The following is a 26,299-nucleotide window of genomic DNA, read 5'->3' as shown; positions in this document are numbered from 1 at the left end:
ACACCTCCAAGCGCTTCTTTGTCGCGCGCCATCCAAGGTCGTCGCAACTGCCAACCATTCCTCTTTGACATCGAGCCTTGAGACAATCAGCAAGATCCACAATAATGCATCTAGCCGTGTGTTCTTCAGGCATGGATCGTCTGTCCCTAGTCATGCCAGACGCTAGCTTTCTGCAACCTAACTTAAGGGCTCCTGTCATGAAAGCCTCAATGCTCTTATAACCTCCATTGTCTGCCAGAAGAGATTGTTCCCTGGCTAGTCTATCGTTCTACTGATTGACTGTCGCTTCCTTTTATTTTCTCTTTCTTTTTTGTCTTCTCATGTTCATCATAATGCTCAATTAGTACGAGTCGACGTCTCGAACGAAACGTCCATCCACTCTTTCGGTCTTCTTATTATTTATCAAGCATACTTTCTCTAGTCCAGAGCAATTTTCATCGATCTTTCCGTCTTTCATAGTTTAATACCGTCAGAATGCAGTTAATCCACTTCAACATCGCGCTCGCTCTTCTCGCCATAACGTGCTCGGCTGGCCCGATCGCCCAGTTTGCCCACAAGATTCGAGATCTGGAACAAAGCAGCCATATTCCTGGACCTACAGCATATCCCAGGCCGGCACAACTCGATATACATGTACCAGCGGCTTCAGATGAAGCAAATGGTGGCTTGGATGTTGTTCCCATCACGCCTTCCGTGACGGCGGATGGTACTCAGCCGGCGGTGCCACAGGCTTCGTATACCTCTACTGAGGTTCCTGGATCATCAATGCTTCCGGCAGAAGGGCAGTCGGGCGCAGTTACTCCGTTGTCGTCTGCGAAGGCTACTTCGGCTTTGTCGACAGCGGACAGTTCTCGTGCAACGGCGGATAGTGGGACGTCTAGCTCTACTGAGGTACCTGGATCCTCGATGCTTCCAGCAGAAGGGTATTCGGGGACAGTTACTCCGTTGGTATCTGCAGAAGTTCCTTTGCCTTCGTCTACAGCGGACAGTTCTCGTGCGACAGTGGATAGTAGTACATCTAGCTCTCCAGAGATACCCACATCTTCCACACTTGCAAGGGAAAAGCATTCGTCTGCGATCGCTTCCTCGTCCGCAGAAGCTACTTTATCTTCATCGGAGACATCTGCGGTTGTCATTCCGAACACCTCTCACTCCCATTCGACATCCCACTCAGCGTCAACTCCGACTGTGTCCAAGTCTACAACCTCAACCTCGACCCCTCTTATCAAGCACAGACCGACGGCAGGACCTTCACCTGAGCTTTCCACATTTACACCCATTTCAATCGTTATCATCTCACCAAGCCCGGCCCCAGCAAGCACACCCACCACGACATCCAGTCTGACCGCTGGTGTCGTTGGACCATTGTCTGAGGCCGGGACGGCCAGCTCATCTCCTTCAACTACTTTCTTTGCAACAGCTCTGCCAGAGACCCATTCTTCAACGCCAACGGTGACCGAGACCACGACGTCCAGCCCGACTGCCAGCGTTGTAGGACCGCAACCCGAGACAGATACAACCACGTCTTCTTCCTCTTCAACAGCATCTGCATCCTCTCTACCAGACACTACACCTACAGATCTAGCAGGTCAGATCCGTACCACCTCCAGCGCGCAGTCCACACCCACCACAACACAAAGCTCAAGTACAGCCGAAAGTACAACTACACTCCCACCCCTCCGCTCCGCAACACCAGCCCCCTTCATCGGAGAAACCACAAGCAGTCAGCTCCAGAGCGCTAGCCCTACCGCCAGCACCGACAGTGACATCACACCCGTCCTCACACCGGTGATTGTCCTCATTACACCCGGCGCAGAACCGACCCCGGCGACAACGACGACCACAACTCACCCAGACCCATACGCAAACGCAAATGCAAACGCAAACGCAAACGCAGATCCAACAAGCAGCCCTGCATCTGGCCCTACCGAAGGAGAGGAGATAACCAGAATCCACGCGACAGCAACCATAACCAAGAGCGTGGTTGTATTTGCTTCCAGCACTCCTACGGCTGAGACGCCAGCTCCAGCTGCCACTACCGAGGAGACTGAGCCGGGATTGGGCTCAAAGATCACACTTACGACAGCTGCGCCTACGCCTACGCCTACTGCCCCCTATAGAGATCCGGGTGATGCCCATTTGTCCATTGTGCCTGTTACGCCGGGGTGATGACTGTGACCACTACCAGTACCAAAACCGAGACCGAAACCGTTACTAAAACGGAGAGAGAGACTGTAACGCAGACGGTGACGGAGACGGTGACGGCGGAAGAGACTGTCACTAAGCGGGAAAATTAGCTGGTTGATCCTTTTGACTTTGGAGCGTTAGATGTGTTAGGAACTGGAGTTTAGAGGCGGAGGCACTGTACACTGTACTGTACCATACGTATAATTATAGTTTCTAGATTTTGTTACCAAATCTGGCCATTAAATAGTTCGTTTCCATCCCGTAAAACACAGTATATCCGCCCTGGACACCAACCCGCCAATGTCTACATTAAACTGCTAAGTATTCAAATCAAAGTTCAGTGAACACGCTGAATTTCGCCTGGTAGTCCTTCAGACTGGCCCACTGGCGCAGCTCCTCCTCCTCTTGCTCCCGGTCGCTCAAATAACTCATTCTACGTCCGTTGGCGTTGGGGCTTGCCCCGGCCGTGCCTGGAGTGGGCGCAGCGAGTCCCTCCAGCCGGATGAGGGTGTCGATGAAGGCGTGTAGGTAGGATTCCGCCTCGGCAAGGGAGATGGGGTTGGGGCCTGGGGTGGCGGGTGTAAAGGTGGCGGGTGTAAAGGTGGCGGTCTCGGTCCGTGAGGTGGGGAGGTTGAGCAGGGTTGACGCGACTTGGCGGACTTTACCGGTCTGACGGACGGTCAGCTAGGTTTCAACGAAGGAGGAAGGGGGGGGGGGGGGTGTGGGTGAAGCATATACATACAAAGCTGGCACCGTTGGGCTCCATATTGAGCTCGTTGACCGACTGTAGCAAGACAAACAGATCTCGAACGACGAGACGGCGTTCTTCTGCCATGGCCTTCCCAATGTAGTCGCTCTGAGCGGCATCGTCGATCCCCTTTTCCAGTTTCACTGGAGTTCCGGGTCCTCCCTCCTCAGAGGGTCGGTGATACATCTTCCAGGTGGCGTAGAGACTCCAGTACTTCTCCGCCAAGTAGGATCTGGTGGCCAGTTGGCTCACGTAGATATTGGCCTTCTGGATCTCGTATTGGATATGGCGACGCTCGCGCATCCAGGGATCCTCAGCCGCATCCGCGGAATCGTGCCGGTGAGGGTGGAGTGATAGCTCCGGTGGCACATCGGCCAAAGCCGCTTTGGAATTCTGCAGACATTCGAAAAACAGAGACCGTTGCCGCTCCCAATCAACAATTCGCCCACTACCGAACGCAACCTCCCAAGCGGACAGGGCGTTGTACGAGTTATAGACCCGGACGTTGGCGTTGAAACCCACTAGCTGCGAAACTCGGTTGGCTGGCTGAGGTTCGACATGCGTTCTGAAAATAAACTCGTCGTCCACTTCAACGGGTAATGGTGGGTAGCGATCCGTCGGCGTCTCCGGAGGGAGATAGATCGGCGTGTCAGTGGAGCCTATTTGCTGTATTGATCGGTAGCCAACTAGGGTCACATAGAACAGTCGCCGCGCGAGCTCCTGCTCGATCATGTCCACAGGGCGCTCAGCGGGACCACTGAGCCGATCGTGTGATGTGCCCGACGAAGAAGAAATCGGGCTTGTCGGCCCATAGGACGACTGCATGGTCGACTGGCGGCAGAGATCGTACACATGCAACATCGTACGGCACTCGGCAAGGTACATCCGACATCGCCGGATGTTGTAGACATAAGCCGAGCAGAGACCCAGGAAGTAGCTGATGGCAGCGTCATGGACTGTGGCGCTCCGATCGAGGTACCCGACACCTCGAGCTTGCACAGCAACATCATGACAGCGCTTGACCAAGGCAAGAGAGTGGGGAAAGGCCGCTTTCTCTGCCTCGGTCTTGAGATGAAGCTTCGGTCTCCTCGGGAAGGATGCCACCAGGCTCCCGATCATTGCGGCCAGGAGGGCCAGGAATGCCGGATTGTTGGTGTCCTCCCGTCGCTCAAAGGCGGCGCGGAACGAGGGCTCATGAGGGATGGGGACCAGTGGGTGAATATACGTGAAGAAATCATCCACCAACAGCCGCGCTGTGGGGAAAGGGCAGATGGACTCTACCGAAGATGGAATTGAAGTGGATGTGAGATCCTGGTTAACCGTGGATATTGGTGGAAGCGTCGGGGGAGAAAAATCCGACGGACTGGGAGAAATTGCAGAAGGAGGAGCACTAGGTGAAGTTCCTAGTCTCAGTCTCTTCAGCGCCTCTGCATGGCGATTCGGAGGGCCACGACGTCTGCTTGGTCTGTCATAGGTACAGGGGATGTCCAGGCTTGCACATGACCGACAGGGTGGTCCACTTGTATCACACTTTAGCCGATAAATTAGCCTGGCGGTTCTGATAAGATCATATCCATAAAGATCTGATCTCGGCAAGATGAGTACTTTCCTTGACCTTGCGTATACTACAAGCATCACATGCTTTTCGGAGTCTGGTTTTGTTGTCCATTGGCTCATCCGAGTGACTTCGTTACCATTTCCATGCCTCAGGCAGGAATCATCGAGGATTCAGGCACTCAATCCGGATGAACGTCGCTAACTCGTCTATGAAGCCAGCAAATGTCCGAAATTCTTTCTCCGCAAGACGGGCGATGTTCTTAATAGTCAGAGATTCGGGGAACTGACAATTGTCGAACGACAATGACGACCTTCAAGGTATGACCTCGAGGTCCCCTGTATGCGGTCCCCGAAGACCCCGAAAGACGAATACAAAGCTACCCCACCACGCAAGTCACTGTCGGACGTGAGGTGAAAGATGACACGGTGACGATGAAATATTCAAAGATAAAGACAAGAACCACCCACGCGTAAAGACGATGGCATGGTTTTGTTTTCCAAAGTTCGAAGTTGGCTCGGCAATGCAGTCGGAGACTCGGGGAGATGAAACAGCTACCCGAAAGTGGAGGCGATATCGGTATTGTACAATAATAAGGCACTTCGGCAGTGCAAACAGACTAGATACTGGCTGTTCTGGATTCTGGATCAAGGCTTGCCGAGCAATCCTTGCAGGTACTTGTAAAGGGGCAGAGACAATGAGAAAGTCTAGCAAATGTCGAGCCGCTGGTCTGGACTTCATGAATGTTACTATTTCACCTCTGCACCTGTCACGTGACTAATGTCTCCTTTCGTAGAGTCAAATCCAAATAAACTTTCAACTAGACTGTTAAGGGCCAAGACGGCATGGTCTGAATCTCCGAGGAGTCGACCAGAAGGGGGACGAGGATCCGAAGAAATATCATATGATGCGACCAGACTGCGCCAGAACGAAGAAGTATCACAGTCACAGACCGTCCGTGGACGTCCAATTTAAGAACTCCTTATTAAAGCAAATCCCTAACGGCACATCGTGTTCTAAACTTGGCCAAACCAGTTGTATAAGGCCAAACAGGTCAAGGGGTTAGATTATATTGTCATCATCATGATACTCATCAGTCATGCCGTCATGTCGTCCTCGTAAAACATCACGCTTGTTCTCAATGTCCCTTACCCAGAGGGCAGACCCGGCCGCAGTTGACATGAGGAAGAACATTGATAAGCCAGGAATCAGCTGTAGAAGCAAAGCAACCGTTCCGAATCTGCGTCCATAGATCAGAAAATGATCGGCTGGATAGATCGATGCGCAAGACGAGGTACATACGTAGTGTATTGCAGCTGCCGTCGACGGATCCTTTCCTTTCTTTGTTTCTTCGACAGATCCAGCATCTGAAAATACCGCCAGTGATGGAATGGCCCCGCGCGATAACCGGTCAACAACAAGAACATCGGAGTGCCTGCGACGGGGATAAAGTTCAGGGGCAGGAAGACTATAAACTCGATGATCTGCCGCAGAGAGAACGGCGAATACAGCGCGCTGTTGGTCGGTTTCCCCAGCCGCTTGAGAACGTCGTCGCCTTGGGGATACAGGACCCTACAAGCGGTGACGAGCTCGCCATGGCCCTCGTTGACAAGAACAGCATCAAAGATGTCCACCAAGGTCTCGTCGACAAAAAATGCCTCAAACAGTAGCGCTACGATGGCCGCTCCTTCTCCAAGAACGAGAAATGCGCCATTGACCCAAGCACCGGCGCCTTGGAAGATGGCGAGAAAGGCAACTTGTGGCAGATATGTGAAAAGAAAGAGGATGACGAGGATAAATGTAGAAAGCAGGACGATAGATATCAAGCGCGCCCGAAACAGCGGCCAAAGAAATCGATGCGACGCAAAGTAGTAAATCCCCTACGTGACGTTCATGAAGCGGTCAGTGACTATACAGGCAACAAGATTAGTAGGATAAACATACACGCAAAGGATATAACCAAGCAGCTTTGCTGGGATCCCACAGCCTGTTCATTCCGGGCCTGTCCATTCTAGTCCTAGCCAAGGCAAAGCTACAGCGACACCCTAGTAGTCAATCTGGTTGTGTTCATAGTTGAAAGAGTGATGTGACACTCTGCAGGCGGCCACGTTCAAACATGCCAAGACAGCCGTTCCTTATCGATAAGCAGTAGTATCAACGCTATAAAACCAGAAATTTCTTCCCGCGACTCAATCCTTTTTCTTCTTTTCTCTTTCATATCAAACTGATCACTCCTCCTTATTCACTCTGATATCCATATTTCTCAATGGATCCTGGAGGGGAAATAGGAGGTCAGATGAACGATCGCTGACTTACCCCAAATCCTTCTTCCTCTTGTGGAGCGTTTGGAAATATTGACAGCGCACATCACTTTTCTGTATTGCTGGACTGGCCTCTGGAGTCGTACGAAATGGACCAAAGGACAATTCACCTGCACATTGCTGCATAAGTAGAGCAGACCTATGCTATCCCGCTATAGGTCTTATAATGGGTGCTGACAAGTCTGCGACCTGACCAAGGTCGTCCACTACGCCCGTTGGCTGTAATTCCAGCACTGCTGTCTCTCGAGCCACAGTTTTCCCGGGCTACATAGACGGCGTTCATGCCTACGCTCAGGGCTCCTGTGACATCGAAAGCATTTCCGTTGACCAAATATACGTCTTCGATGCATTATGGTAGACCGCCGTTGAGGAGGGCTTGAATTGCCCAATATCATCGATAGAGATAATATCCTGGATGCTTCCTGCGTGGATTACAAGACCCTTTGAGCGCAGAATCGCGTTGGAAATATTTGAATGGGTGCCGGACGACCATCTTCATATTCGGGACCGCTGCCATTTCTCGGAACGCTTCGTTCACATCCGGAAAGGTGACCATGTTGTCGTGAGCATTCATCAAGTTGTGAGATCGGTACTGCCATAATGCATCTGTTTCTGCAAGCGATTGCCAACGGGCGTTCCTTGTCACTTTCACGTAGGATATGCACTCGTGGTCAGGCAGGGACAATGTGTAGCTCAATGTAAATATCGGCTAAATTTGAGAGAGGTTACGCATGCTGCTCAGTCAGTCTCGGTATATTCAATTGAATTGCTCTCCAGGTTTTCGCAATTCTGTGTGCCATGGTTTCGTCGAAATAGCTATTAGCCCCAGTCCCTTGCCGATAGTGTCGGGGGAGACGACGGTGCCATAGATATCCAAGAGCTACCACAATTTCTGTACTTGACATTTATTGTTCCAGAGATCAAATAAGTCAGTTCACAGTATACAGTCGACTGGTTGGCAAAGGTCAGTAGCAGAGATGCACCTTAATCGCCCCAGCCATCGTAGGCAACAACACCAGCGATGATGACGGTTCTCGAAAAGGCTGGCGGCGATGGTTCGTGTTTCCACCTCCAAACCCGGACAAGCATCGCGCATTGCCAGACTACGACATCTACGCCAGCAGAGTCAGCATCAGTCTATACGGCTCGATGGCCTCGCGTGGAACCAGCGAGGGGAGCAATTACGAGGTCTTTCGGGAATGTCTCTCCAGCGCAATCGTACAAAGATACGATAATGGCAGACCGAACCGGGTAGTAAAGCGAAAAGCACAGAAATCCAAACGTGGCACCAGGAAACTCGCTACTGATGGAGCTGGCACCGATACCACGGATACGGGTCCCTTACCTCTACCATCTCGCGTGAATCCAGAAGAGTTGGCCGAGTTCATCGATGTACGAACCCCGCCTTACAGAGTCCCCGAGGGTGTAGAGGTATACTGAACCAAAAGCTACTGCTACAGTTCCTCGCATCAGAAACCTTCCCCGCACTACCACCAGACCTTCAGACTCTCTCCTACTCATCCATCCAGCACGACCCCGTCCTCGCAGACAAATACGCCCCTCCCCGCTCCCCGCCCCCTCCTCGAGTCTATAACAGCCACCGTCCCCGTCGCCGTCTGCGACTCCCTCTCCGTCTACGGCCTCGTCCCCGATCCCTCCGACGTCCCGGACTTCTTTTCGCCAGTGCTGAGCGAGTACGTGGCAAGCGTGACCGCCGCGCCGCCGGTATGGGCGACGACGCGCACCGACGCCTGCGAGATCTGCGAGCGCGACTGGATCCCCCTCTCGTATCACCATCTGATTCCGCGCGGGGTGCATGCAAAGGTGCTCAAGAAGGGGTGGCATGAGGAGTGGATGCTGAATAGTGTGGCGTGGCTGTGTCGGGCGTGTCATACTTTCGTGCATCGGATGGCGAGTAACGAGGAGCTGGCGAGGGAGTACTATACCGTCGAGAGGATAATGGAGAGGGAGGACGTGCAGGATTGGGCGAAGTGGGTGGGAAGGGTGAGGTGGAAGGCGAGGTGAAAGCTACTACCTAGAGTTTGGGACCATGCAATTCTTCCTTGAGATTAGATTTAGCGACGTAGTCTTGTCTTGAAAAGTCTATGTAGATAATGATATCCTATTGTACATGAGACGCAAATCTCCAGGTATATGCGACTTTTCCCAAACCTGTGTATATCTATCGTGTCAATCTGCACAAGAGAAGAGAAGGCATTCAACCAGGTAAGAATACAGTAATCTGCCAGACGAGGTTACAGAAGAGCAGGTCGTCTCAGTGACTGAGATCGAGAAAAGCTTAGAGGTATCTCTTCTCGTAGATCTCTTCGTAGCACTGGATGTGATCACCCACAGCAAAGTCGGTCCAGCCTTCGAAGCCGATACCACACTCCGTGTCTTTGCGCGATTCGGTCACGTCCTTCTTGACGTTCTTCAGTGACGCAATCGTGCCTATACTTTCAGTCAGTCATCCACGCCTTCAACCGGCAGGTCCCCAAAAAAGAATAAACATACCATCATAGATCGTGTCCTGTCCTCTCAACACTCGAACCTTCCTCGCCCGGTGGATCACACCATTACGGACTTTGCACCCCGCAATAGCAACCTTCTCTCTTCCCTTGAGAGTGATCTCGAAGATCTGACCGACCTCTGCTTCACCCGTAACACGCTGTGTGACCGATGGCGCCAGATGCTCACTGAGCGCCGCCTTGACTTCGTCCATGAGCTTGTAGATGATGTTGTGATTCATGATTCTGACCCCCCGCAGTTCTGCCATCCGGGACATGGCAGGGTCGATCGGCATATTGAAAGAGATGATGTTGCCGCTTGCTGTGGCCGCATGCTCAATGTCGAACTCACTGATGGGCCCGACCTCAGAGCGAAGCACATTGGCGTAGACCTCGTTGTTGCCAATGGCCGTCACTGAATTGAGCACCGCCTCGGCGGAACCGCCAACATCGGCCTTAATGATGAAATGCACCGGTTTGGGTCCGGATGCATCCTGGTCAGCAAGAGCTTCCGCTCCTTCGTTCTCCTCTTGCCGTCGCTTTTCTTGCTGTTCTCGGCGTGCTTCGTTGATGGCCGATGTGTCCTCACTCAGTCTCTGAGTCTCCGACTTCTCCTGGCGGTACTCCACGACGTCCTTGGCATGCTGCTCGTCCTCCGCCTGAAGAATCTCGGTACCGGCGGTGGGCTGCTCTCTCCAACCATCAATTTCCACCGGCATGCCGGGAGTAGCTTCGGAAACGGCGACACCGGCTTCATTGCGAAGCGTGCGAACACGAGCCCACGTTGTACCAGCAACGATGATATCTCCCGGTCGCAGGGTACCACGTCTGATGAGAGCCGTCGCAACACGTCCATAGCTCTTCGTTGTAGCTTCAATCACCCATCCTTCCACCGCACCAGCTTTGTCGGCTCGATAGTCAAGAACTTCCGAGAGGGTGACAATAGCCTCCTCGAGTTCCAACATGCCCTGGCCGGTTTTCCCGCTGACCCCGATAGCTTGGACATCGCCCCCGTAGTCTTCCACGTGGACACCATGTACGGATAGGTCCTGCTTGACCTTTTCTGGGTTGATACCTTCTTTGTCGATTTTGCTGATAGCGACAATGATGGGAACATTGGATTGGGTGGCGTGCTTGATGGCCTCAATAGTCTGTGGTTTGACACTATCATCCGCAGCAACCACCAGCACAACAATGTCAGTTACATTCGCACCGCGACGACGCATATCCAAGAAGGCTGCGTGGCCAGGAGTGTCCAAGAAGGTGATAGTCTTGCCCGAAGGCATAGCTACGGAGAATGCACCAATGTGCTGTGTGATACCCCCGTGCTCCGATGCGGCCACAGATGACTTTCGGAGCCAGTCCAAAATGGTGGTTTTGCCGTGATCGACGTGACCCATAATCGTCACTACCGGTGGCCTAGGCGGCAATGCGGACTTGTCTTCTGGCTCGGGAGCAGCAACCAGGTCCTGATCATCGGTCTCGAAGATAGGTTCGAAGTTGTACTCGCTCGCGATCAAGCCTGCTGTTTCAGCATCAAGAATATGGCTGTACGAGACATCTTCAAATCCCATTTCCTCCATCCTCCGAACGAATTGTGCCGGCCGCACACCAATGACATCAGCGAGGTTGCTGACGCTGATGAATTCCGGAAGGTAGAGAGGGCTGGGAGCCGCCGCCTCGAGCTCCTTCTGCCGGGCCTTCTCTTTCTTCTGGCGCTTACGTTCCTGGCGGCGACGGCGGCGGTCGTCTTCTGGGTCAAATTCTTCGTCCTCAATACCATCCCCTCGCTCCTTGCGACCTTCCCACCGCTTGGGCTTTTGCCCACTCTGAGCTTCTGCCTCGTATGTCTGTTGGAGTTTCTCCAGAGCTGACTGGTCCCATGTCCATGGGTCTGCCTCCGGTTTGGATGATTTGCGCCCTGCTCCAGAAGCTTGGCGGTCGGCACCGCGGCTTTCTGTAACCTTATCCCTAGCGTTCGACAGTCGCTGTTCTGCCATTGACTGCTTCTCTGATTCTGTTGATGCAGGTGGAGATTCGGTCTTGCGTCCTGTCTCCACAAGATAGTTATCAGGCGTGGTGTTTCTCAAACCTCCGGCCTTTGGGATCAATTCCCCGAGACGGCGTTCCGAGCGTACATATTCCGACTGCAACGACTGGCCGAGCCTCCGAATCTTTAAGGCGTTCTGCTCTTGTTTGATCTGACGAGGCGACCCCGGGGCTGGCGCGTCCAATTTCGGCTTTGGGGTATTACAGCGTGGGCAGGTGTTGTTTCTCCCGAAACAATCGTACTGGCATCGTGGGCATTCCCAATCCTTCCCTCGAAGTTTTTTCGCTGGTCTGCTCGAAAAAGCTACATCGACATTCTTCTCTGGCTGGCGCTCCCGTAACGAAGCGGAGTTTTGCCTCGTTCCAGAAACATCGAGCACTCGTAACGAATCGTCCGTCTTTTCATGTAGCGCAAGCCCCTGCCGCCGCTGTTTCTCCGCCTCTTTCTCCTTCGCGGCGACTTCCTTCCTTGCTATCAACGAATCGCGAAGCGCTTGTTCTGCCGGACTCAATGTGGCCGGTTTAAGCGCCTGCTTAGCTCCCCAGCGACCACCAATTTTCGATCCTCCCCATGTTGGACGGGATATCGACCCATCTTCGCTGGGATTTGCTGACTCGGACGACGATTCAAGGACCGCGAGGGATGAACGAAAGCTCCGTCGGGGAACATAGGCTGGTATCGGAGCAGAAGCAGATTTCCTGGACCTGGCTGGGCAAGACCATTCGGGCCCGTGACGGCGAGAGAGCTGTGATGTTTCTGGATCAGAATCATAATCGACGATTGCAGTCGAGATCACTTACCTCTACCACTAACCTCCTATGCATAATTCGATGGAAGAGATCATACCCTCTCTCTCTCTCTCTCCAGCGCTGCTATGATAGTCGGAGCGTTTCCCTCGGGGGTCAAATTTCCAGACGATACACGGTTACGTACCCGGTAAATGAAATACGCGTTTCCAGACTTTTGTTTCCCGCGTCCGAGGTCACGTGCATCGGCGTATCTGCCGAATCGGAGACGAAGATGTGGATGGCTGCAGTGGAGAGATTCCACCATTCCGCCCCGATAAGAGGTGCTAGGATCTTTCATATCCCTTGGGAGTTTCCTCTGGTCCTCCGAGGAAGTGAGACAAATCCTCTATTCTCGCGCCGAATCATCTTGTGGCAGATAACCCGCGCCAATTGCCGCTGAGTCTTATCGCAGAGAAACTCAGTCAATTGTCACGCCAAGATGGAGTCGGAGGCTTTTGAGGACATGCAAAAGGGCGGAGGAGCTCTGCGCACCCTCAAGGATCTGGCTGCTGGTGCTGCGGGCGGCATTGCTCAGGTGCTTCTTGGTATGTAGATATCACTTCTAATCAATTGTACGCGCTTGCGATACTAACGGCTTCTAGGACAACCTTTTGGTGGGTGAACCAGAGACTCACAGATAGAGCCAAACCTTGGGTTAACACTTGTCAGATATTGTCAAGGTGCGGTTACAGACAACGTCAGAGTACAAAAGCGCTCTTGACTGTGCCACGAGAATCTTCAAGAATGAGGGTCCCTTGGCTTTCTACAAGGGAACTTTGACCCCACTTGTTGGTATCGGTGCCTGTGTAAGACTTAAAATTCAACTCCTTGACATTTGCTGGCAAGAAGAACTCATATCCTGCAGGTTAGCGTACAATTCGGCGCGTTCCATGAAGCCAGAAGACGGCTGGAGGAGCTCAACAAGAAGAAGTATGCCGATCCGACCCTCTCCTACGGCCAGTACTATCTGGCCGGAAGTTTCGCGGGTCTCACCAACTCCGCCCTCTCGGGACCCATTGAGCACGTCCGTATCCGCCTGCAGACGCAGCCTCACGGCGAGGGCCGCTTATACAGCGGTCCGCTCGACTGCATCCGGAAACTCGTTGCTCAGGGAGGCGTGTTGCGCGGTCTCTACAGGGGCCAGAACGTCACATATTTCAGAGAAGCCCAGGCCTACGGTACCTGGTTTCTGACCTTCGAGTACCTGATGAACCAGGACGCTAAGCGCAACAACATCAAGCGTGAGGAGATCTCCAGCATCAAGGTCGCGACCTACGGTGGTCTTGCCGGTGAGGTCCTGTGGCTGAGCAGCTACCCCTTCGACGTGGTCAAGAGTAAGATGCAGTGCGACGGATTCGGTGCGCAGCAGCAATACAAGAGCATGACCGACTGTTTCAAGAAGACTTTTGCCGCGGAGGGCTTTGGCGGCTTCTGGAAGGGCCTGGGGCCGACTCTGCTGAGAGCTATGCCCGTGTCTGCGGGTACCTTTGCTGTGTACGTTCCTCTTGCATCGTCGATATGATTTCCGTGCTGACTTGCTACAGTGTCGAGCTCACCATGAGAGCGTTGGGCTAGATATGCCGATTCAGTCGTGTTCTTGCATTGCTTCTTTCAATTAGATATCCAGATCTCGTTCCATTTCAACATGAGATTGAAGGGAAAGTTTCATGAGGCAGATAGAAAGGATGTTCATACTTATGCATATCTGAGCATTTGTTTATATGTACATGGTCGTATCATAATGAGACTCGGAACGATTCCTCACACTTGCTGATCCTCTAGTGGTATCAACTAGATCGCCAATGAAAAATCCCCAAAGAAATCCTGCCACGCGGTAGGGAAATAGAACAGATTCAGGCCTGGAAAATCCCACTCGGTCACAAACTGCTCAGGCACAAACGACTGCAAATCCGCCTGCGCATCGAACAGCTCCCAGAAGGGAACCATGGCCGCCTGGTCGACGTCCATCCCGCTCTCCTGCACGGCCCTCCCGTATTTCTCGACGCTGAGCTTGAGAATCTGCAGGTAGATCCTACTACTGCCATTAGTGTTGCCGTGGGAGTCCGCGCTCTTGGTCAGTTCGCTGAGCAGTCGGTTCCCGTGCTCGAGGAGCTCCTGGTGTTCTTCTTTTCGTTCCGGCAGGAGGCGGGAGAGCTTGAGGAGGAGAAGGAAGCAGAAGGCGCATTTAGCCCAGACAAAGTCCATGGCGTACTTGAGTTTCGCGAGGTAGAAGTCCGGCTCGCCGCTGATCAGGCGCAGGTGTTTGCGGGCGCTTGCCTTGGCCATGACGAGGATATTTCGCTCCGAGGGAGACATTGCCCTGGTGGAGGTTAGCTGACGAGCCGGGGGGCGGGGGGGAAATCTAGTTCGGAAAAACGCACGCAACGTTCTCTACGCCCATTGATCGCAGCGCCTTGCAGTAGAGCATCATCTCGGCCCAGCATTTCTGCACGCGCAGTGCGAGTAGGAGGAACGGCTTTTCCGCTTCGGCGGGGATCGAGTCTTCTGTAGAGGGTGAGTCATTTAACATTCTAGGTAGCTTGGTCAACCTTCAATGAGCTTACCGATGATGCGTAACCAATCACTGAGACCAGTCAGTATATCTCTCCATAGAGTTGAAAGGAGGGATACGAACTCGAACCAGATATCAAGTTCAACCTTGACCTCTTGCACGAACCCAGCAATGTCTGAGCGAATAAGAGTCTCTTTGCCGCTCAAGGTATCGTTGATACTAGCTGCTGAGGATCAGTGAATCGTTCAGAGGTCAAATCAGTTAAATTACCTCTGATGGCGTTTAGCTGTAACGATGGTCAGCTTATTCACAGCAAAGAGTCTTTCCGTCGACCTACCTCAACTTGAGAGAACAGACGCAAATCCAGAACAGTCGATGAAGGATGTTTGAGCAAGGTTCGACACCGACGTGAGTTCCCAAGCAGTCGGATGCCCGGTGGCTTGCCGCCATCGACACGAAAACTAGACGATGATTGTCAAATCCATCCGTCCAATATCGATCAAGAGCAGCTTACATATGCTCCAACACCAGCAGCCCGAACCAAGTTCTGGACTTTCGCATCAAACTGCGCTCTTCCTCTGTAGATCCAGAAGTTCCATGTAAGTCCTCGACTTCTTTCATCGACATACGCTGGGTCAGCTCCTCAAACGCTTCGTCCAGGTCCAGATCTAAGGCCATTCGAGTCGCGAAGGATAATATCAACGAGCGCTCCGTAGAATAGCAGGCAACAACAAGCAATGCTTGAACAGACTCCAAGCAATTCAACCTCTTGTTTTGGATGATGACATTGATCCATTTCTTGAGCTCTGCGTGCAGTATGTCGGATATCTGAGGACTGAACCCTAACATACGTTAGCAAAACGTCTTCACGAGGCATAGAGCAAGATCTGTAGTTACTGGGTTCGATGCGGCTTCCTATCGTGCAGATAGCGTTGAGTAGGATGCTGCTTCGCGAGCGCACCGAATCGAAGGTGTCGTACTCGGGGTCGAATACCGGGATATACCTGTCCTGGTTATGGCAATGTACGTATTAGCATGTCGGGTGAAAATACAGATCTACCGCAACACATACGCAACCTTGGAAGAATCTGTATCATCGTTGGTTAGCAAATGACGGGACAAAGCACAAATTTTGGCAAGGGATCTCACGTGTTAAAACAAGAAATAGCATGGTCTGGCGTCATCAAGCCCTTCGAGATAAAATCTGCAACTGGCTCATCGCGTATCTCGAAGCCAGACCGTTTCCTCTTTGTCACACTGCCTGCTTCTGTGATGATGGTTTGCATGCGAGAATGGGTAGAAACTTCTCCAGGGCTGGCGGCCAGGCCATGTACCCCTGGCTGGTCGCCAGCCGGGCCTCTACATAATTGGCCTCAGGAAGTTGAGGCACAATGGTTGACCTAAGTATCATTTGAGAAGCAGGGGATATGTGGCAGTCTGGGCCTTGTCCATTAGGAGGCAGATGCTCTCTATGAGGCGCCTGTCTCTCACTGACGAGACCTCGGGGGTCTGAATTCGAACATGTCTGCAGGAGATCACGTAGAGCATCCACTTGCTCTCTGAGATGACGAACTTCAGCTTCGACATTTTCGAGTCTCCTGCGTAGGCGTCAGTTACACAGGGAGTAGGCGGGAAGCAGGTGCGAGAACGTACTCTGTAGCAGGGTCCTTTGGGATGTGGAAAAAGACACATCGCTTTTTTAGCTTGTTGCACCTGAAATACAATCAGCACCATCGCTCTCCTAGCAATGAGTATCAGTGGTGGCGAAGGGTACCTGGTGCAAGGCCTCTTCCCATCACATTTGACCTGGGTATGTTAGCGACGACTTACAGAATACCATAGACAAATACAACATACCTTTGATGTTCGACAAGCGCTACAGGCTCTCTAAATCCACTTCTCAGCAATACTGTCGCATGTGCTCGCAACGGATAGGGAGAGGGGGACATACCGGAATTCGCTTCTTACCCGGTGGAGCCGATACGACACGGGATGATGCATCTGAATCCATCGCAGGGTGAATACATATCACATGTTCAGTAAAATACTGGCAGCTACTCGTTAAATGCGGGAGAATCTGGGGAAATCAAGATTTCAGGGGAACAGTGTCGAGAAAATAGACTCAGCGGGGTGACACCCTCATCGGGATTAAGCCGGCTCGGCAGTGTGCAGCATTCTTAGGTATATGCTTAAATGGAACAGTGCCACTGGTTGTCTTTATACGCGCTGGGAAGGATCTAGTCGGCATATGCTTCGGGTTTAAGAAATATAAGACGAATTTGAGTCTGAATGAACTCCTTCATGATCAAATTAGGCACTTATCATAAGCCGAGCGAGTTATCATATCCATCCAACTAAATCAATAATACAAGTAGCAGATACCAACAACAACAACAACAAAGACATGTATATAAATCAGAATACATAGACAAAGTCCTCGTTTTGCCAATCCGTAAGGTCCTTGAACGCATTGTCTTCCGTGGCAGCCTGCTGGATAGGCACACCCTCCTTGTCTACTGGACCATCACCAACAGCGTACATCGAGTGATCAATGATTGTCGCATTCTTGCCCATTGAAACTCGCTTCTGGGAGTGCTTCTTGTTGAGAAACCAGAGGTACACCAGGTTGATACTAAACGTGAGGGTTAGAGCTTGAGTGCCGCAAAGGAGAAGAAGATAACTTACATGCAGAGAAGAACCAGTACGCAGAACATGGCGAGGCTGTTTTTCGTTAGTGTGCTGGAACAGGTCGGTGTGAGTCTCATTGCTTACTTGGAGAGCAGACCACGTCTGTAAAGCGGCGCTTCAGCGGTTGTGTAGAGAGTGGGACCAATGATCTGGGAAACATTAGCATGAGACTCTCTGTTGTCATTCTGCTGTAGTCACACGTACGTTGCCGACGCATTGTCCGACAATCAACAGGCCAGTCGTCACTTTTTTCTTCGTTTCACCGGCAGTGTTCGCAGCAGACCAGGAGTAGACCATAGGTGCTAATGATCGGTCAGCTACAGTAAAAAGCATACCTCGTAGGAAACATACTGATGCCAGGGTAGACGGAAAGCTGGCTGTTGTTAGCGACACTCCTCAAGAAGGGTCTTCATGACTTACAATGTAATATCCAGCAAGCAGAGCGCCCCGATGTTCCGCATCGTGCGCAATTTGCAGTAGCATTACGCAGCCAGCAATTGGCGGTAGACACAAGAGAATGACTATAGGCCCCTTCATTTTGATGAAGGTTGCCAGCCACGCTCCACCCATAGTGGCCACAAGCTGTACTGCACCGAACGGAATGTTGAAAAGAATGGTCTTGAACTGATCAAATCCAAAGGCCTTGATAATAAGAGGGCCGAAGGTGGATATGCCGCCGCTAGGGATCCTGCTTCGTGTGAGCCACACTCTCGGTATAATGAGTTCCTGGTCCTCTTACGAGATGGAAAACATCAGAGCAAACCAAACCCATGACTTCAGATCCAAGCAGGTCTCTTTCACATGGTCCCAGTTCCAGTGGTGAGTCTCGATTCCTTGCTGGTTCATGCGAAGTCTAAATCATCGTTAGGACCAATGTGCCATAATGCTTGCGCCGAAATCTTCTGGTAGAATACCTTTCAATAGCGATCAGTTTGTCTTCCTCGTTAAGAAATTTAGCACGAATGGGCGAGTCTGGCATATAAAGCCTGGACAATCCGCATTAGCAGCTTCCAGCATTAGGGATGGTTGATCAGCATCTACTTACAGAACTACCACGGAGAACACGACGGTAATGAGACCGAAAAAGAGGAAGATAATCTATTTTGATAGTCAGTCATACGTTCGTGAACGTTGAACAGATGCAGTATCACTGACCTGGTAGGGTTCGAAGACCGACGACGCGATATGTCCAAGGCCCCAAGTTATAAGACTACCAAACTATTTGGTAAGATTTTTGTTAACACACCTCTAAAGAAAGCTTGAACGTTTCCAGATGCTAAACTTACCATAAACACCACACCATTCATGGCGTACCATGAGCCCAGTCGAACAGGCTGCTCGAGCCGACGATACCACATCTGCGTAACGGCGATGAAAGCGGGAGCTTCGCTCTCACAGTCAGTAATCAAGGATAGATGCTGACAATAATATTTAAAGACTCACCAACTCCGGCCTCAAACAGACCAAGGAACATCCGACAGACCAGCAGGCCTGGGAAGGTGTTCGCCGCCGTCATGCATGTCAACGAGACACCCCACAAAAGAGTGGTGGCGGCTAAGAATTTCCCCAGGGGGACCTTCACCAAGATGTAGGCGATAAGGGGCTGAGCAACGAGCTGCGCGACATAGACCACCGAGCCTAACCAAGAGTATTGTTTGCCATGGAGATGGGCTTTCTCGATCAAACCGAAAACTGAGGCATACGAGAGGGTCGACTTGTCGAGCTGTTGCAGGAAATAGATGCCCAAGAGGATAGGCAACAGCCTCAAGTCGATCTGTCGCAGAACCCGTGCGTTATTCTCTGCGGTGAGGACTGTCGAGTGGCCCACTTGCTCAATGAGCTGAAGGGCGTCATCTTTCTTTGTCTCGCTATGTTGCGTATGACCTTGATAAGGGGCAGGATGAACTGTCTCAATCAGTTCCTCATCTCTGCCCTTACCGTGTGCCGGCTCTGCTCCTAGGGACATGGTTCCCTTGTGCTTCTCTGGCCTTGATTGAAGTTCCAGATGGGCGAAGTATTCTTCAGGTGCCTAAAGCGCCAAAAGACAAGCTGAGAAGGAGAAAGGAGAGGGCGTGACTTTGTTAGTATGCGTCGCCGAGGTCACTGTGGGATCTGCGAGCATACAAACTCGATTCCTTGACGACCTGTCATGTTGATCAAGGAGACCTTTTTATCCACCCAGGACCTGTGTGTTAGAGGGTGAGGTATGGGGAACCCCGTGGGGGAGCACAACCCCGGACGACGCGACCCAAAACCCGATGGCAACTGGCAGCGGGAAAACATAATTAGCTGGATCTGCAAAAGTCAATTGCGAGACCAACGCCATCTAGCCTTGGTCGCACATGGGAATATGAAGCTAAAACCGCAGGATTGCATGGCATGACTCTTAGCGACGGGCAGCCTCCGATGTCTCGTCCAATCAATCAAACGGGACCGGAAGACTTCAAAGCGGGGCGAAGGTTCGTGTTAGTCTGGGGATACTTTAGTGTCGCATTTCGGCAGGAAACCCCGATGGCCAGATCAACTTGAAGAGTCACCATGTGAGACATATCGCGGAGAAGACGGCGATGGGCCGATGAAATTCTGCGGGGATGAAGAACGTCAACGGAGATGGAGGCCGAAGTCCGATCATATACTCCTCAGTGACACCACTCATAGGCTTCTCCACCTTACCCTTTTTCGAATGAGGGGATAATGAGGGGAAGCATTGAAATAGATATGATGTCGTCGTACTGTAGACTTTTCTGCTGTAGATTCTCCGCGAGAGTTTCCTGGCTTGCTTCTTTCGAATCAATTGACCTCCCGGCGTACCGGACGAACTATAAGCAATCATGCCTCAAAAAGAATTCTGCCCCAAAGGCTACCAAGAACAGCCTTCAGGAAATACCGCGGCGGTCCCCTCAGTACATCTGCGCTCAGGAAACTCGAAAGATCGTTCCTTTGATTTCTCATTCGAACCAATCCGTCAAAACCTTTTCCGTGTGACATTTTCCTCACGAGACCATCCTCTTCCTCCCTACCCGAGCATTTCGAAGCCAAAGACAGACCTCGATGGCATTAAGGTATCTGCCACCGGTGGCGGTTCATCCAAGACAATTGAGGTCGGCGGCGTGACGGCCACTGTGGAATGGAGCAATACTCCAGTAGTCTCGTTGTCGTGGACCGGTGAAGAGATGCCCCTTCACCGAGATCTGCCATTGCGCTCGTACGTGGCCGATGCAACCGGCATCGCGCACTATTCTGAGCACGACCGAAATGCCCTTCATGTTGGGCTGGGAGAGAAGAGGGCGCCCATGGATCTCACCGGGCGTCACTTCCAGCTTTCGGCGACAGACAGCTTCGGGTATGATGTTTACAACACAGATCCGTTGTATAAGCACATCCCATTGCTGATCAAAGTGACTCCCGCTGGTTGCGTGGCCATCTTCTCAACAACACACGCCAGAGGGACGTGGTCAGTCGGTTCCGAAATCGATGGACTCTGGGGTCACTTCAAGGTGTACCGTCAAGACTATGGAGGCCTCGAGCAGTATCTGATCGTAGGGAAAACACTCAAGGATACCGTGAGGCAATATGCAGAGCTTCTTGGCTTCCCGCTCCTTGTACCTCGCTGGGCTTATGGGTACATCTCTGGAGGTTACAAGTACACCATGCTTGATGACCCACCTGCGCACCAAGGACTCATGGAGTTCGCAGACAAGCTCAAGGAGCACGGAATTCCATGCTCTGCCCACCAGATGAGCTCCGGCTACTCAATTGCGGAGACAGAACCCAAGGTCCGCAATGTCTTCACCTGGAACAAGTATCGGTTCCCCAACCCCGAAGAGTGGATTAAGAAGTACCATGCTCGAGGAATCAGACTCCTTACCAACATCAAGCCCTTTGTGCTTGCGTCGCATCCAGATTACCAGAAGCTTGTTAGTGCCGGAGCACTGTTCAAGAAGCCTGATACTCAGGAACCGGGCACAATGAGACTATGGAGCGCAGGAGGCGCAACCGGTGGTGATGGATGCCACATTGATTTTACCTCCTCCTTCGCTTTCCGATGGTGGTATGAAGGTGTCCAGAGCCTGAAGCGAGCCGGAATCGATGGCATGTGGAACGACAACAACGAATATACGCTTCCCGATGATGAATGGCAACTGGCTCTGGATGGATCAGTAGTCGCTGAACAGGCGAAGACACAGAGCGACAAATCCGTCGGGCTCTGGGGTCGCGCAATGCATACTGAGCTCATGGGCAAAGCCTCTCACGATGCTTTGGTCGACATGGAGCCTAAATACAGACCATTCGTTCTCACAAGAAGCGCCACTGCTGGCACTCTTCGGTATGCAGCAAGCTCTTGGAGTGGAGACAATGTGACCAGTTGGGAGAGCATGAAAGGCGCAAACGCCTTATCATTAAACGCCGGCATTTCACTGTTGCAGGTAAGACTCCACCATAGCAGACTGAGCCGGCGGAACACTTCATGCTGACTTCTGATAGTGCTGCGGCCATGATATTGGTGGCTTCGAAGGTATGCCTCCTCCCTTGAAAGTACTGATGAAAGACGAGCAATCTGACTGTTTTCCTCGATCAGGCCCTCAACCCTCGCCCGAACTCCTCCTCCGATGGGTCCAACTAGGTATCCATTCTCCTCGATTCGCCATCAACTGCTTCAAAACGTCGCCCGGAAACACCTCCGTCGGAGATGTCATTGAGCCCTGGATGTACCCTGAGATCACTCCGCTGGTCCGCGATACCATCAAGCGCCGTTATGAGATCCTCCCCTACATATACTCCCTTGGTCTGGAGAGCCATCTGACCGCTTCTCCGCCTCAGCGCTGGATTGGATGGGGATACGAGTCCGATCCCGAGGTCTGGACCAAGGCCCTCAAGTCCGGAGAAGAACAGTTCTGGTTCGGTGACACGATTCTCGTCGGAGGCGTGTACGAGCCCGGTGTAACCGTCGCGAAGATGTACCTTCCCCGTAAGGCGAACGATGAGTTCGACTTTGGGTATGTCAACATGAACTCGCCCTACACCTATTACGCCTCCGGCCAGTGGGTCGAGATCCCCTCGCAATGGAGAGAAAGCATCCCGCTTGTCGCGCGCATCGGTGGTGCCATTCCTGTTGGAAAGCCCGTTCAAACCAGAGTGCCTGGGGATGAGACCGAGGCTTCATTGGCGGTAGAGGAACTCGACGACTACAGAGGCGTTGAGATATTCCCTCCCAAGGGCAGCTCTCATGGTCGCGTCTTCTCCTCTAGCTGGTTTGAGGATGACGGAATTTCCCTGCAGCCTAAGACGTCAACGTACACCATCAGCTACAGCTCGACGGAGGAGAAGGTGACCGTTGGATTCAAACGCGACGAAGAGAGCGGCTTTGATCCCGCTTGGAAGGATCTGGATATCATCTTGCACAACGGCGATGAGAGACGCGTTGTGTCTGATGATGGCAGGCCCGTTGAATACAAGGGTAAAGACTCTCGAGGCCGCGTTGTATATACTTTGAAGAATTAGATGCTACAGCGTGATGAGTCACACTGTATTTAAATAGCCGATACCCTGTAGTTGGTAATAAGGCTATGCACAAATGAAAGGAAAGAAAGAGAGGGCTTGGCGTTGCAGAATAGAAAGATAGAATAGTTTTAAGAGAATTAAGATCGACCTTCTTGAAGATATTGCTTCAAAATTTCGCGGTTGAACACCCGGCTGAACTGGATACCGAAGAAGATATGGATCCGTATTAATATGGCCGCTTTCTTGAGACGCTATAAAGGAAGATCTCCAGAAAGTTGACTTGAATTGAAGCTGTTAATACAGATGATCGCACCAGGAAGCGAGAAAGCTTTACATAGCTCTATACAGTACAATCCCTCAGTCGATCGAAATGCTGAACTTTGGGTATGAAATAACAAAACCTCACTAGGAGTCAACATACATCATTGCTTGTTTTCGGCGGTCTCAGTCACATTCTCTGAAAGCTTGATGCCGAGCTCCTTCAGTGTAGGGAGTCTGTGTGTGATCTTGCCCTTCTTCGCCTCCTCCAGTCTCCGTTTTTGGCCTGCCTCTCCGGCCCTTCCCAGAACACCAGCAATGACAGCCACGGAACGCAAACTGTCGTCATTCGCAGGAATGGGGTAAGTCACTTGAGTTGGGTCGGCATCCGTATCAATGATGCCGATGGTTGGAACATTGTTCAAGCCGCACTCGTGCAGCAAAACAACATTCTCAACAGGATTGAAGCACACCACAAGGTCCGGCTTGATGGCCGGCTGATCCGTCCGAAGATCCTTGAATTCCGGCAATTCTTCGTCAAACGCATTTACCACCTTAGTATCGCAATGGCCCAAGATCTGTTGTCCGTTGGTCAAGCTGCCAGGAATCCAACGCTCAAAAATGTGGTAGCCTTTGGCCAGCTCCGCAGCCCGGACAACTGCCCGTTTCTGGCCCTTTCGTGTGCCGACGAAAAGAATCAATCCACCTCGGGCAGCAACCTCTTCCACAACCTTGGCTGCACGCCGCAAGTGCGCTGCAGTTATATCGAGCGAAATAATATGAACACCTTCTCGAATACCAAAGATATAGCGCGAGTTCTGCGGGTTCCAGCGAGAAGTAGAATGGCCGAGGTGTGTTTGAGATGCGAGGAGCAATTCGAGGGTGATATCGGAGGGTCGAGGGGGATTTCGGATCAGATCTTCTGGTTGGTACGCGACTGCTACATCACTACCGAGGGCGTGAAATTTATGTCCTGCAAGGGTACAAAGTCAGAACTCCAGCAGGAGATGGAGGAAGGTTGTTCGTTCTCGCTCACTTTGCACTTCGCGCTTGTGCCACGCCTCCTTGGCTGACAATACTACTGATCCTGACTCATTCACGGTGCTGGCAGATGAAGCCGGCTGCTGCGTTACTTCTTTTGCGGGGGTTTCTTCTGCGGTTTCGACAGGAGTTCCTGTCGAGGAGAATCGGCTCAAGATGCGAGTCTGTCGGTTGAGAGCAAATTGGCGGCCTGCAGAAGACTGATTAGCAACAGATTCCAAATGATGTTCTATCAAAGAATTATCAATTGGACACATACTCTGCCGCATGCATAATTGTCGAACAATCATTTTGAATTATGCTAAATTAGAAGGTTGAGCTGCTCCGTATGCGAAATGCTCAGTTTCCGGCCGATCGAACTTTTGATGTCGGGCTTGGCGGAAGTTGGGGCCTGAGGCACACACAAAGTGTATGCTAGTCCATTTTAGGGTTGTTCGCAAACGAGCCAGTCGTCGGGGACTTCAGATAGGACAAGAAGAGGCAAAGTTCCCAGTCCTCAAGCAATTCTCGGCCCGCTATAAAGACCTAACAAGACGACCCGGTTTGTCTCGCGATGAAGCTATGGTCAGGCGGCTCGAGAGTCATGTTGACACCGTAAGTACTACTATGACATTCAAGTCACCTACAAAGACTGCAGACGATGCTCGGATCTGAGTGAACTGGTAACATCTCGGGTCAAGCTCATTCGGTAGATAAACATCTAGGCCGCTTGATGATTGACGAAACCAGTAGCTTCAATGTTAGCAATGTTCTTTGGCCTGCATTGACCAAATCAATCAGCATCGCTCACGTTACTTTGGCGCAATATACGGTCTACAAAGTCCTCGTCTTCAATGTGCAGATCGAAACAAATCAAATCTATTCATCGGCCGTCAAGCAAAGTGCCTCATATCATCATATGCAACATCGGTATCAAGACAAAGCAAGGGAAACAATAGCAAGGCATCCTCGTGCAGGTCAAAGTCATCAAATAAGAAAAGACAAACTCGCAGAAGTTGACTCTAAGCTTGCGGTACTCTGGACCGGCTCAGTCGAGCACGACCCAAGAAATCTATTTCTTGTTGAAGAAGCCGCCCAGGTTATTCATCAGACTACCGCCGCTTGACGAACCAGGCTGGCCTTGGTGACTTCCGTACTGGGAGCCACCGTAGCTGCCGTGTCCGGAGGAACCGTCCTTGTGCTTGTGCTTCTTGACGGCGTCTTCCAGGACGGATCCCATGATGGCACCTCCGATGGTACCCAGAATACCGTGGTCAGCTTTGTGGCCTGCAAATCCACCCGCGAGACCGCCCGCGAGAGCACCACCGAGTCCTCGTTCGCCCTCTTGGGCTCCACCGGGAGCGTTCTGGTCATTGTAGCTAGAGAGAGAAAAATGTCAGCTGATGTTACCGGAAGTTTATGTACGTGAGAAGAGAGTGGTGGGGCAGGTGACATACCCAGGCTGCCCGTATGACCCCTGGCCTTGGTGTTGTTGACCGTGGTGGTCGTGTTGGCCGTATTGGCTCTGCTGGTGCTGGCCGTACTGATCCTGGTTGTAATCGCGCTGCTGGTTGTAGTAGTCACCAGAGCCTCCGTATTGACCGTGTTGCTGACCATGCTGTTGGCCGTATTGCTGGTTAGAGTAAGGCTGCTGTCCATAGCCGCCTTGGGGTATCCTCCCTGCTGGTATTGACCCTGGCCCTGGCCGTAGCCTTGCTGCTGGGAATATTGATCGTAAGGACCGGACATTATTGTGTTCGGAGTGTATTGGGAGTGTGTTGGAGTAATAGAAGGTGGGTAAGATGGGACTCTCAAGAGGAGACGATGTGTGATTGACTCAAGAATGATGAAGCAGAGGTAAAGTTCAAGGGGCGCCCGTCCTGTCTTTTATATCTACTACCTGGTAACTAACAGCTTGGTACATGTAGGGCTGAATCGATTGCTGACGGGATGGGACCCCACATTCAGTCATTTAGTCGCGCCCAGTGCGATGAGACCACCGCTAGATGTGTATGGGACAATACATTATTCTGTCGGATGCTATCACTGTCCCGTCATCGATGGGGCGCTTACTGACGACTCTCATTGGTATGTGGATACTTCATATTGTGGCTTATCCATTTCATAGCCATACATTTTGGCTTCAGGATCCATATTTCCAAA

At 51.8% G+C, this 26,299-nt stretch overlaps 11 protein-coding genes across 11 annotated transcripts; 4 read left to right on the top strand and 7 right to left on the bottom strand.

The window, feature by feature from the left end:
- Positions 1-474: 474 nt before the first annotated feature.
- On the top strand, positions 475-2,169 carry P174DRAFT_421159 (uncharacterized protein; the record flags this gene model as incomplete). The annotated part of the gene is made up of 1 exon (XM_024824928.1): positions 475-2,169. The coding sequence occupies one exon, from the start codon at positions 475-477 to the stop codon at positions 2,167-2,169; it is 1,695 nt and encodes a 564-aa protein (XP_024683222.1).
- Positions 2,170-2,517: 348 nt separating this feature from the next.
- On the bottom strand, positions 2,518-4,612 carry P174DRAFT_431533 (uncharacterized protein; the record flags this gene model as incomplete). The annotated part of the gene is made up of 2 exons (XM_024825697.1): positions 2,518-2,871; positions 2,930-4,612. The coding sequence occupies 2 exons, from the start codon at positions 4,610-4,612 to the stop codon at positions 2,518-2,520; spliced, it is 2,037 nt and encodes a 678-aa protein (XP_024683221.1).
- A 940-nt stretch (positions 4,613-5,552) lies between these two features.
- On the bottom strand, positions 5,553-6,500 carry P174DRAFT_369842 (EI24 domain-containing protein; the record flags this gene model as incomplete). The annotated part of the gene is made up of 3 exons (XM_024822300.1): positions 5,553-5,730; positions 5,793-6,370; positions 6,435-6,500. The coding sequence occupies 3 exons, from the start codon at positions 6,498-6,500 to the stop codon at positions 5,553-5,555; spliced, it is 822 nt and encodes a 273-aa protein (XP_024683220.1).
- Positions 6,501-7,743: 1,243 nt separating this feature from the next.
- Positions 7,744-8,909, top strand: P174DRAFT_441922 (uncharacterized protein). The gene is made up of 2 exons (XM_024827461.1): positions 7,744-8,203; positions 8,360-8,909. Exons 1-2 carry the CDS (start codon positions 7,961-7,963, stop codon positions 8,834-8,836), a joined length of 720 nt encoding a protein of 239 aa, XP_024683219.1. The 5' UTR covers positions 7,744-7,960; the 3' UTR covers positions 8,837-8,909.
- P174DRAFT_441921 (translation initiation factor 2) lies at positions 8,882-12,258 on the bottom strand. Its single transcript, XM_024827460.1, has 3 exons — positions 12,169-12,258; positions 9,326-12,113; positions 8,882-9,262 (listed from the first exon to the last, which is right to left on the bottom strand). Exons 1-3 carry the CDS (start codon positions 12,190-12,192, stop codon positions 9,111-9,113), a joined length of 2,964 nt encoding a protein of 987 aa, XP_024683218.1. The 5' UTR covers positions 12,193-12,258; the 3' UTR covers positions 8,882-9,110.
- A 337-nt stretch (positions 12,259-12,595) lies between these two features.
- Positions 12,596-13,731, top strand: P174DRAFT_370235 (putative mitochondrial carrier protein (Ymc1); the record flags this gene model as incomplete). The annotated part of the gene is made up of 4 exons (XM_024822324.1): positions 12,596-12,701; positions 12,826-12,962; positions 13,022-13,650; positions 13,701-13,731. The coding sequence occupies 4 exons, from the start codon at positions 12,596-12,598 to the stop codon at positions 13,729-13,731; spliced, it is 903 nt and encodes a 300-aa protein (XP_024683217.1).
- A 216-nt stretch (positions 13,732-13,947) lies between these two features.
- P174DRAFT_460676 (putative C6 transcription factor) lies at positions 13,948-16,669 on the bottom strand (the record flags this gene model as incomplete). The annotated part of the gene is given in 13 exon segments (XM_024829915.1): positions 13,948-14,518; positions 14,538-14,661; positions 14,721-14,740; positions 14,792-14,894; positions 15,002-15,129; positions 15,183-15,510; positions 15,566-15,672; positions 15,818-16,008; positions 16,032-16,266; positions 16,322-16,381; positions 16,443-16,474; positions 16,526-16,544; positions 16,620-16,669. 13 exon segments carry the CDS (start codon positions 16,667-16,669, stop codon positions 13,948-13,950), a joined length of 1,968 nt encoding a protein of 655 aa, XP_024683216.1.
- A 414-nt stretch (positions 16,670-17,083) lies between these two features.
- Positions 17,084-19,322, bottom strand: P174DRAFT_460675 (putative MFS transporter; the record flags this gene model as incomplete). Its single annotated transcript, XM_024829914.1, has 11 exons — positions 17,084-17,389; positions 17,441-17,471; positions 17,620-17,658; positions 17,708-17,733; positions 17,777-18,035; positions 18,096-18,209; positions 18,271-18,342; positions 18,402-18,454; positions 18,512-18,574; positions 18,643-18,740; positions 18,800-19,322. The coding sequence occupies 11 exons, from the start codon at positions 19,320-19,322 to the stop codon at positions 17,084-17,086; spliced, it is 1,584 nt and encodes a 527-aa protein (XP_024683215.1).
- An 865-nt stretch (positions 19,323-20,187) lies between these two features.
- Positions 20,188-22,878, top strand: P174DRAFT_390105 (putative alpha-glucosidase; the record flags this gene model as incomplete). The annotated part of the gene is made up of 3 exons (XM_024823472.1): positions 20,188-21,783; positions 21,842-21,872; positions 21,936-22,878. 3 exons carry the CDS (start codon positions 20,188-20,190, stop codon positions 22,856-22,858), a joined length of 2,550 nt encoding a protein of 849 aa, XP_024683214.1. The 3' UTR covers positions 22,859-22,878.
- Positions 22,879-22,958: 80 nt separating this feature from the next.
- P174DRAFT_441917 (mitochondrial 37S ribosomal protein uS2m) lies at positions 22,959-24,529 on the bottom strand. The gene is made up of 3 exons (XM_024827459.1): positions 24,417-24,529; positions 24,153-24,347; positions 22,959-24,089 (listed from the first exon to the last, which is right to left on the bottom strand). Exons 1-3 carry the CDS (start codon positions 24,445-24,447, stop codon positions 23,281-23,283), a joined length of 1,035 nt encoding a protein of 344 aa, XP_024683213.1. The 5' UTR covers positions 24,448-24,529; the 3' UTR covers positions 22,959-23,280.
- A 498-nt stretch (positions 24,530-25,027) lies between these two features.
- Positions 25,028-26,014, bottom strand: hel10 (putative high expression lethality protein Hel10). Its single transcript, XM_024821276.1, has one exon. The coding sequence runs from the start codon at positions 25,883-25,885 to the stop codon at positions 25,244-25,246; it is 642 nt and encodes a 213-aa protein (XP_024683212.1). The 5' UTR covers positions 25,886-26,014; the 3' UTR covers positions 25,028-25,243.
- Positions 26,015-26,299: the final 285 nt, after the last annotated feature.

Source organism: Aspergillus novofumigatus (genome assembly GCF_002847465.1).
Source record: "Aspergillus novofumigatus IBT 16806 chromosome Unknown P174scaffold_4, whole genome shotgun sequence".
NCBI classification, from domain to species: domain Eukaryota; kingdom Fungi; phylum Ascomycota; class Eurotiomycetes; order Eurotiales; family Aspergillaceae; genus Aspergillus; species Aspergillus novofumigatus.
This window is presented reverse-complemented; position numbering and strand designations above follow the sequence as displayed.

What these genes read in the sequence shown, in the direction of transcription:
- hel10 (XM_024821276.1), bottom strand. Translation starts at nt 25,885, where the DNA reads ATGTCCGGTCCTTACGATCAATATTCCCAGCAGCAAGGCTACGGCCAG.
- P174DRAFT_441917 (XM_024827459.1), bottom strand. Translation starts at nt 24,447, where the DNA reads ATGATTGTTCGACAATTATGCATGCGGCAGA. An exon ending in ACAATTATGCATGCGGCAGA is followed by an intron (nt 24,348 to 24,416) that starts GTATGTGTCCAA and finishes AGTCTTCTGCAG; the next exon opens with GCCGCCAATTTGCTCTCAAC. An exon ending in GCACAAGCGCGAAGTGCAAA is followed by an intron (nt 24,090 to 24,152) that starts GTGAGCGAGAAC and finishes GTACCCTTGCAG; the next exon opens with GACATAAATTTCACGCCCTC.
- P174DRAFT_441922 (XM_024827461.1), top strand. Translation starts at nt 7,961, where the DNA reads ATGGCCTCGCGTGGAACCAGCGAGGGGAGCAATTACGAGGTCTTTCGG. An exon ending in AGTTGGCCGAGTTCATCGAT is followed by an intron (nt 8,204 to 8,359) that starts GTACGAACCCCG and finishes CCGTCCTCGCAG; the next exon opens with ACAAATACGCCCCTCCCCGC.
- P174DRAFT_441921 (XM_024827460.1), bottom strand. Translation starts at nt 12,192, where the DNA reads ATGCATAGGAGGTTAGTGGTAGAG. An exon ending in ATAGGAGGTTAGTGGTAGAG is followed by an intron (nt 12,114 to 12,168) that starts GTAAGTGATCTC and finishes GAAACATCACAG; the next exon opens with CTCTCTCGCCGTCACGGGCC. An exon ending in ACAGGACACGATCTATGATG is followed by an intron (nt 9,263 to 9,325) that starts GTATGTTTATTC and finishes CTGAAAGTATAG; the next exon opens with GCACGATTGCGTCACTGAAG.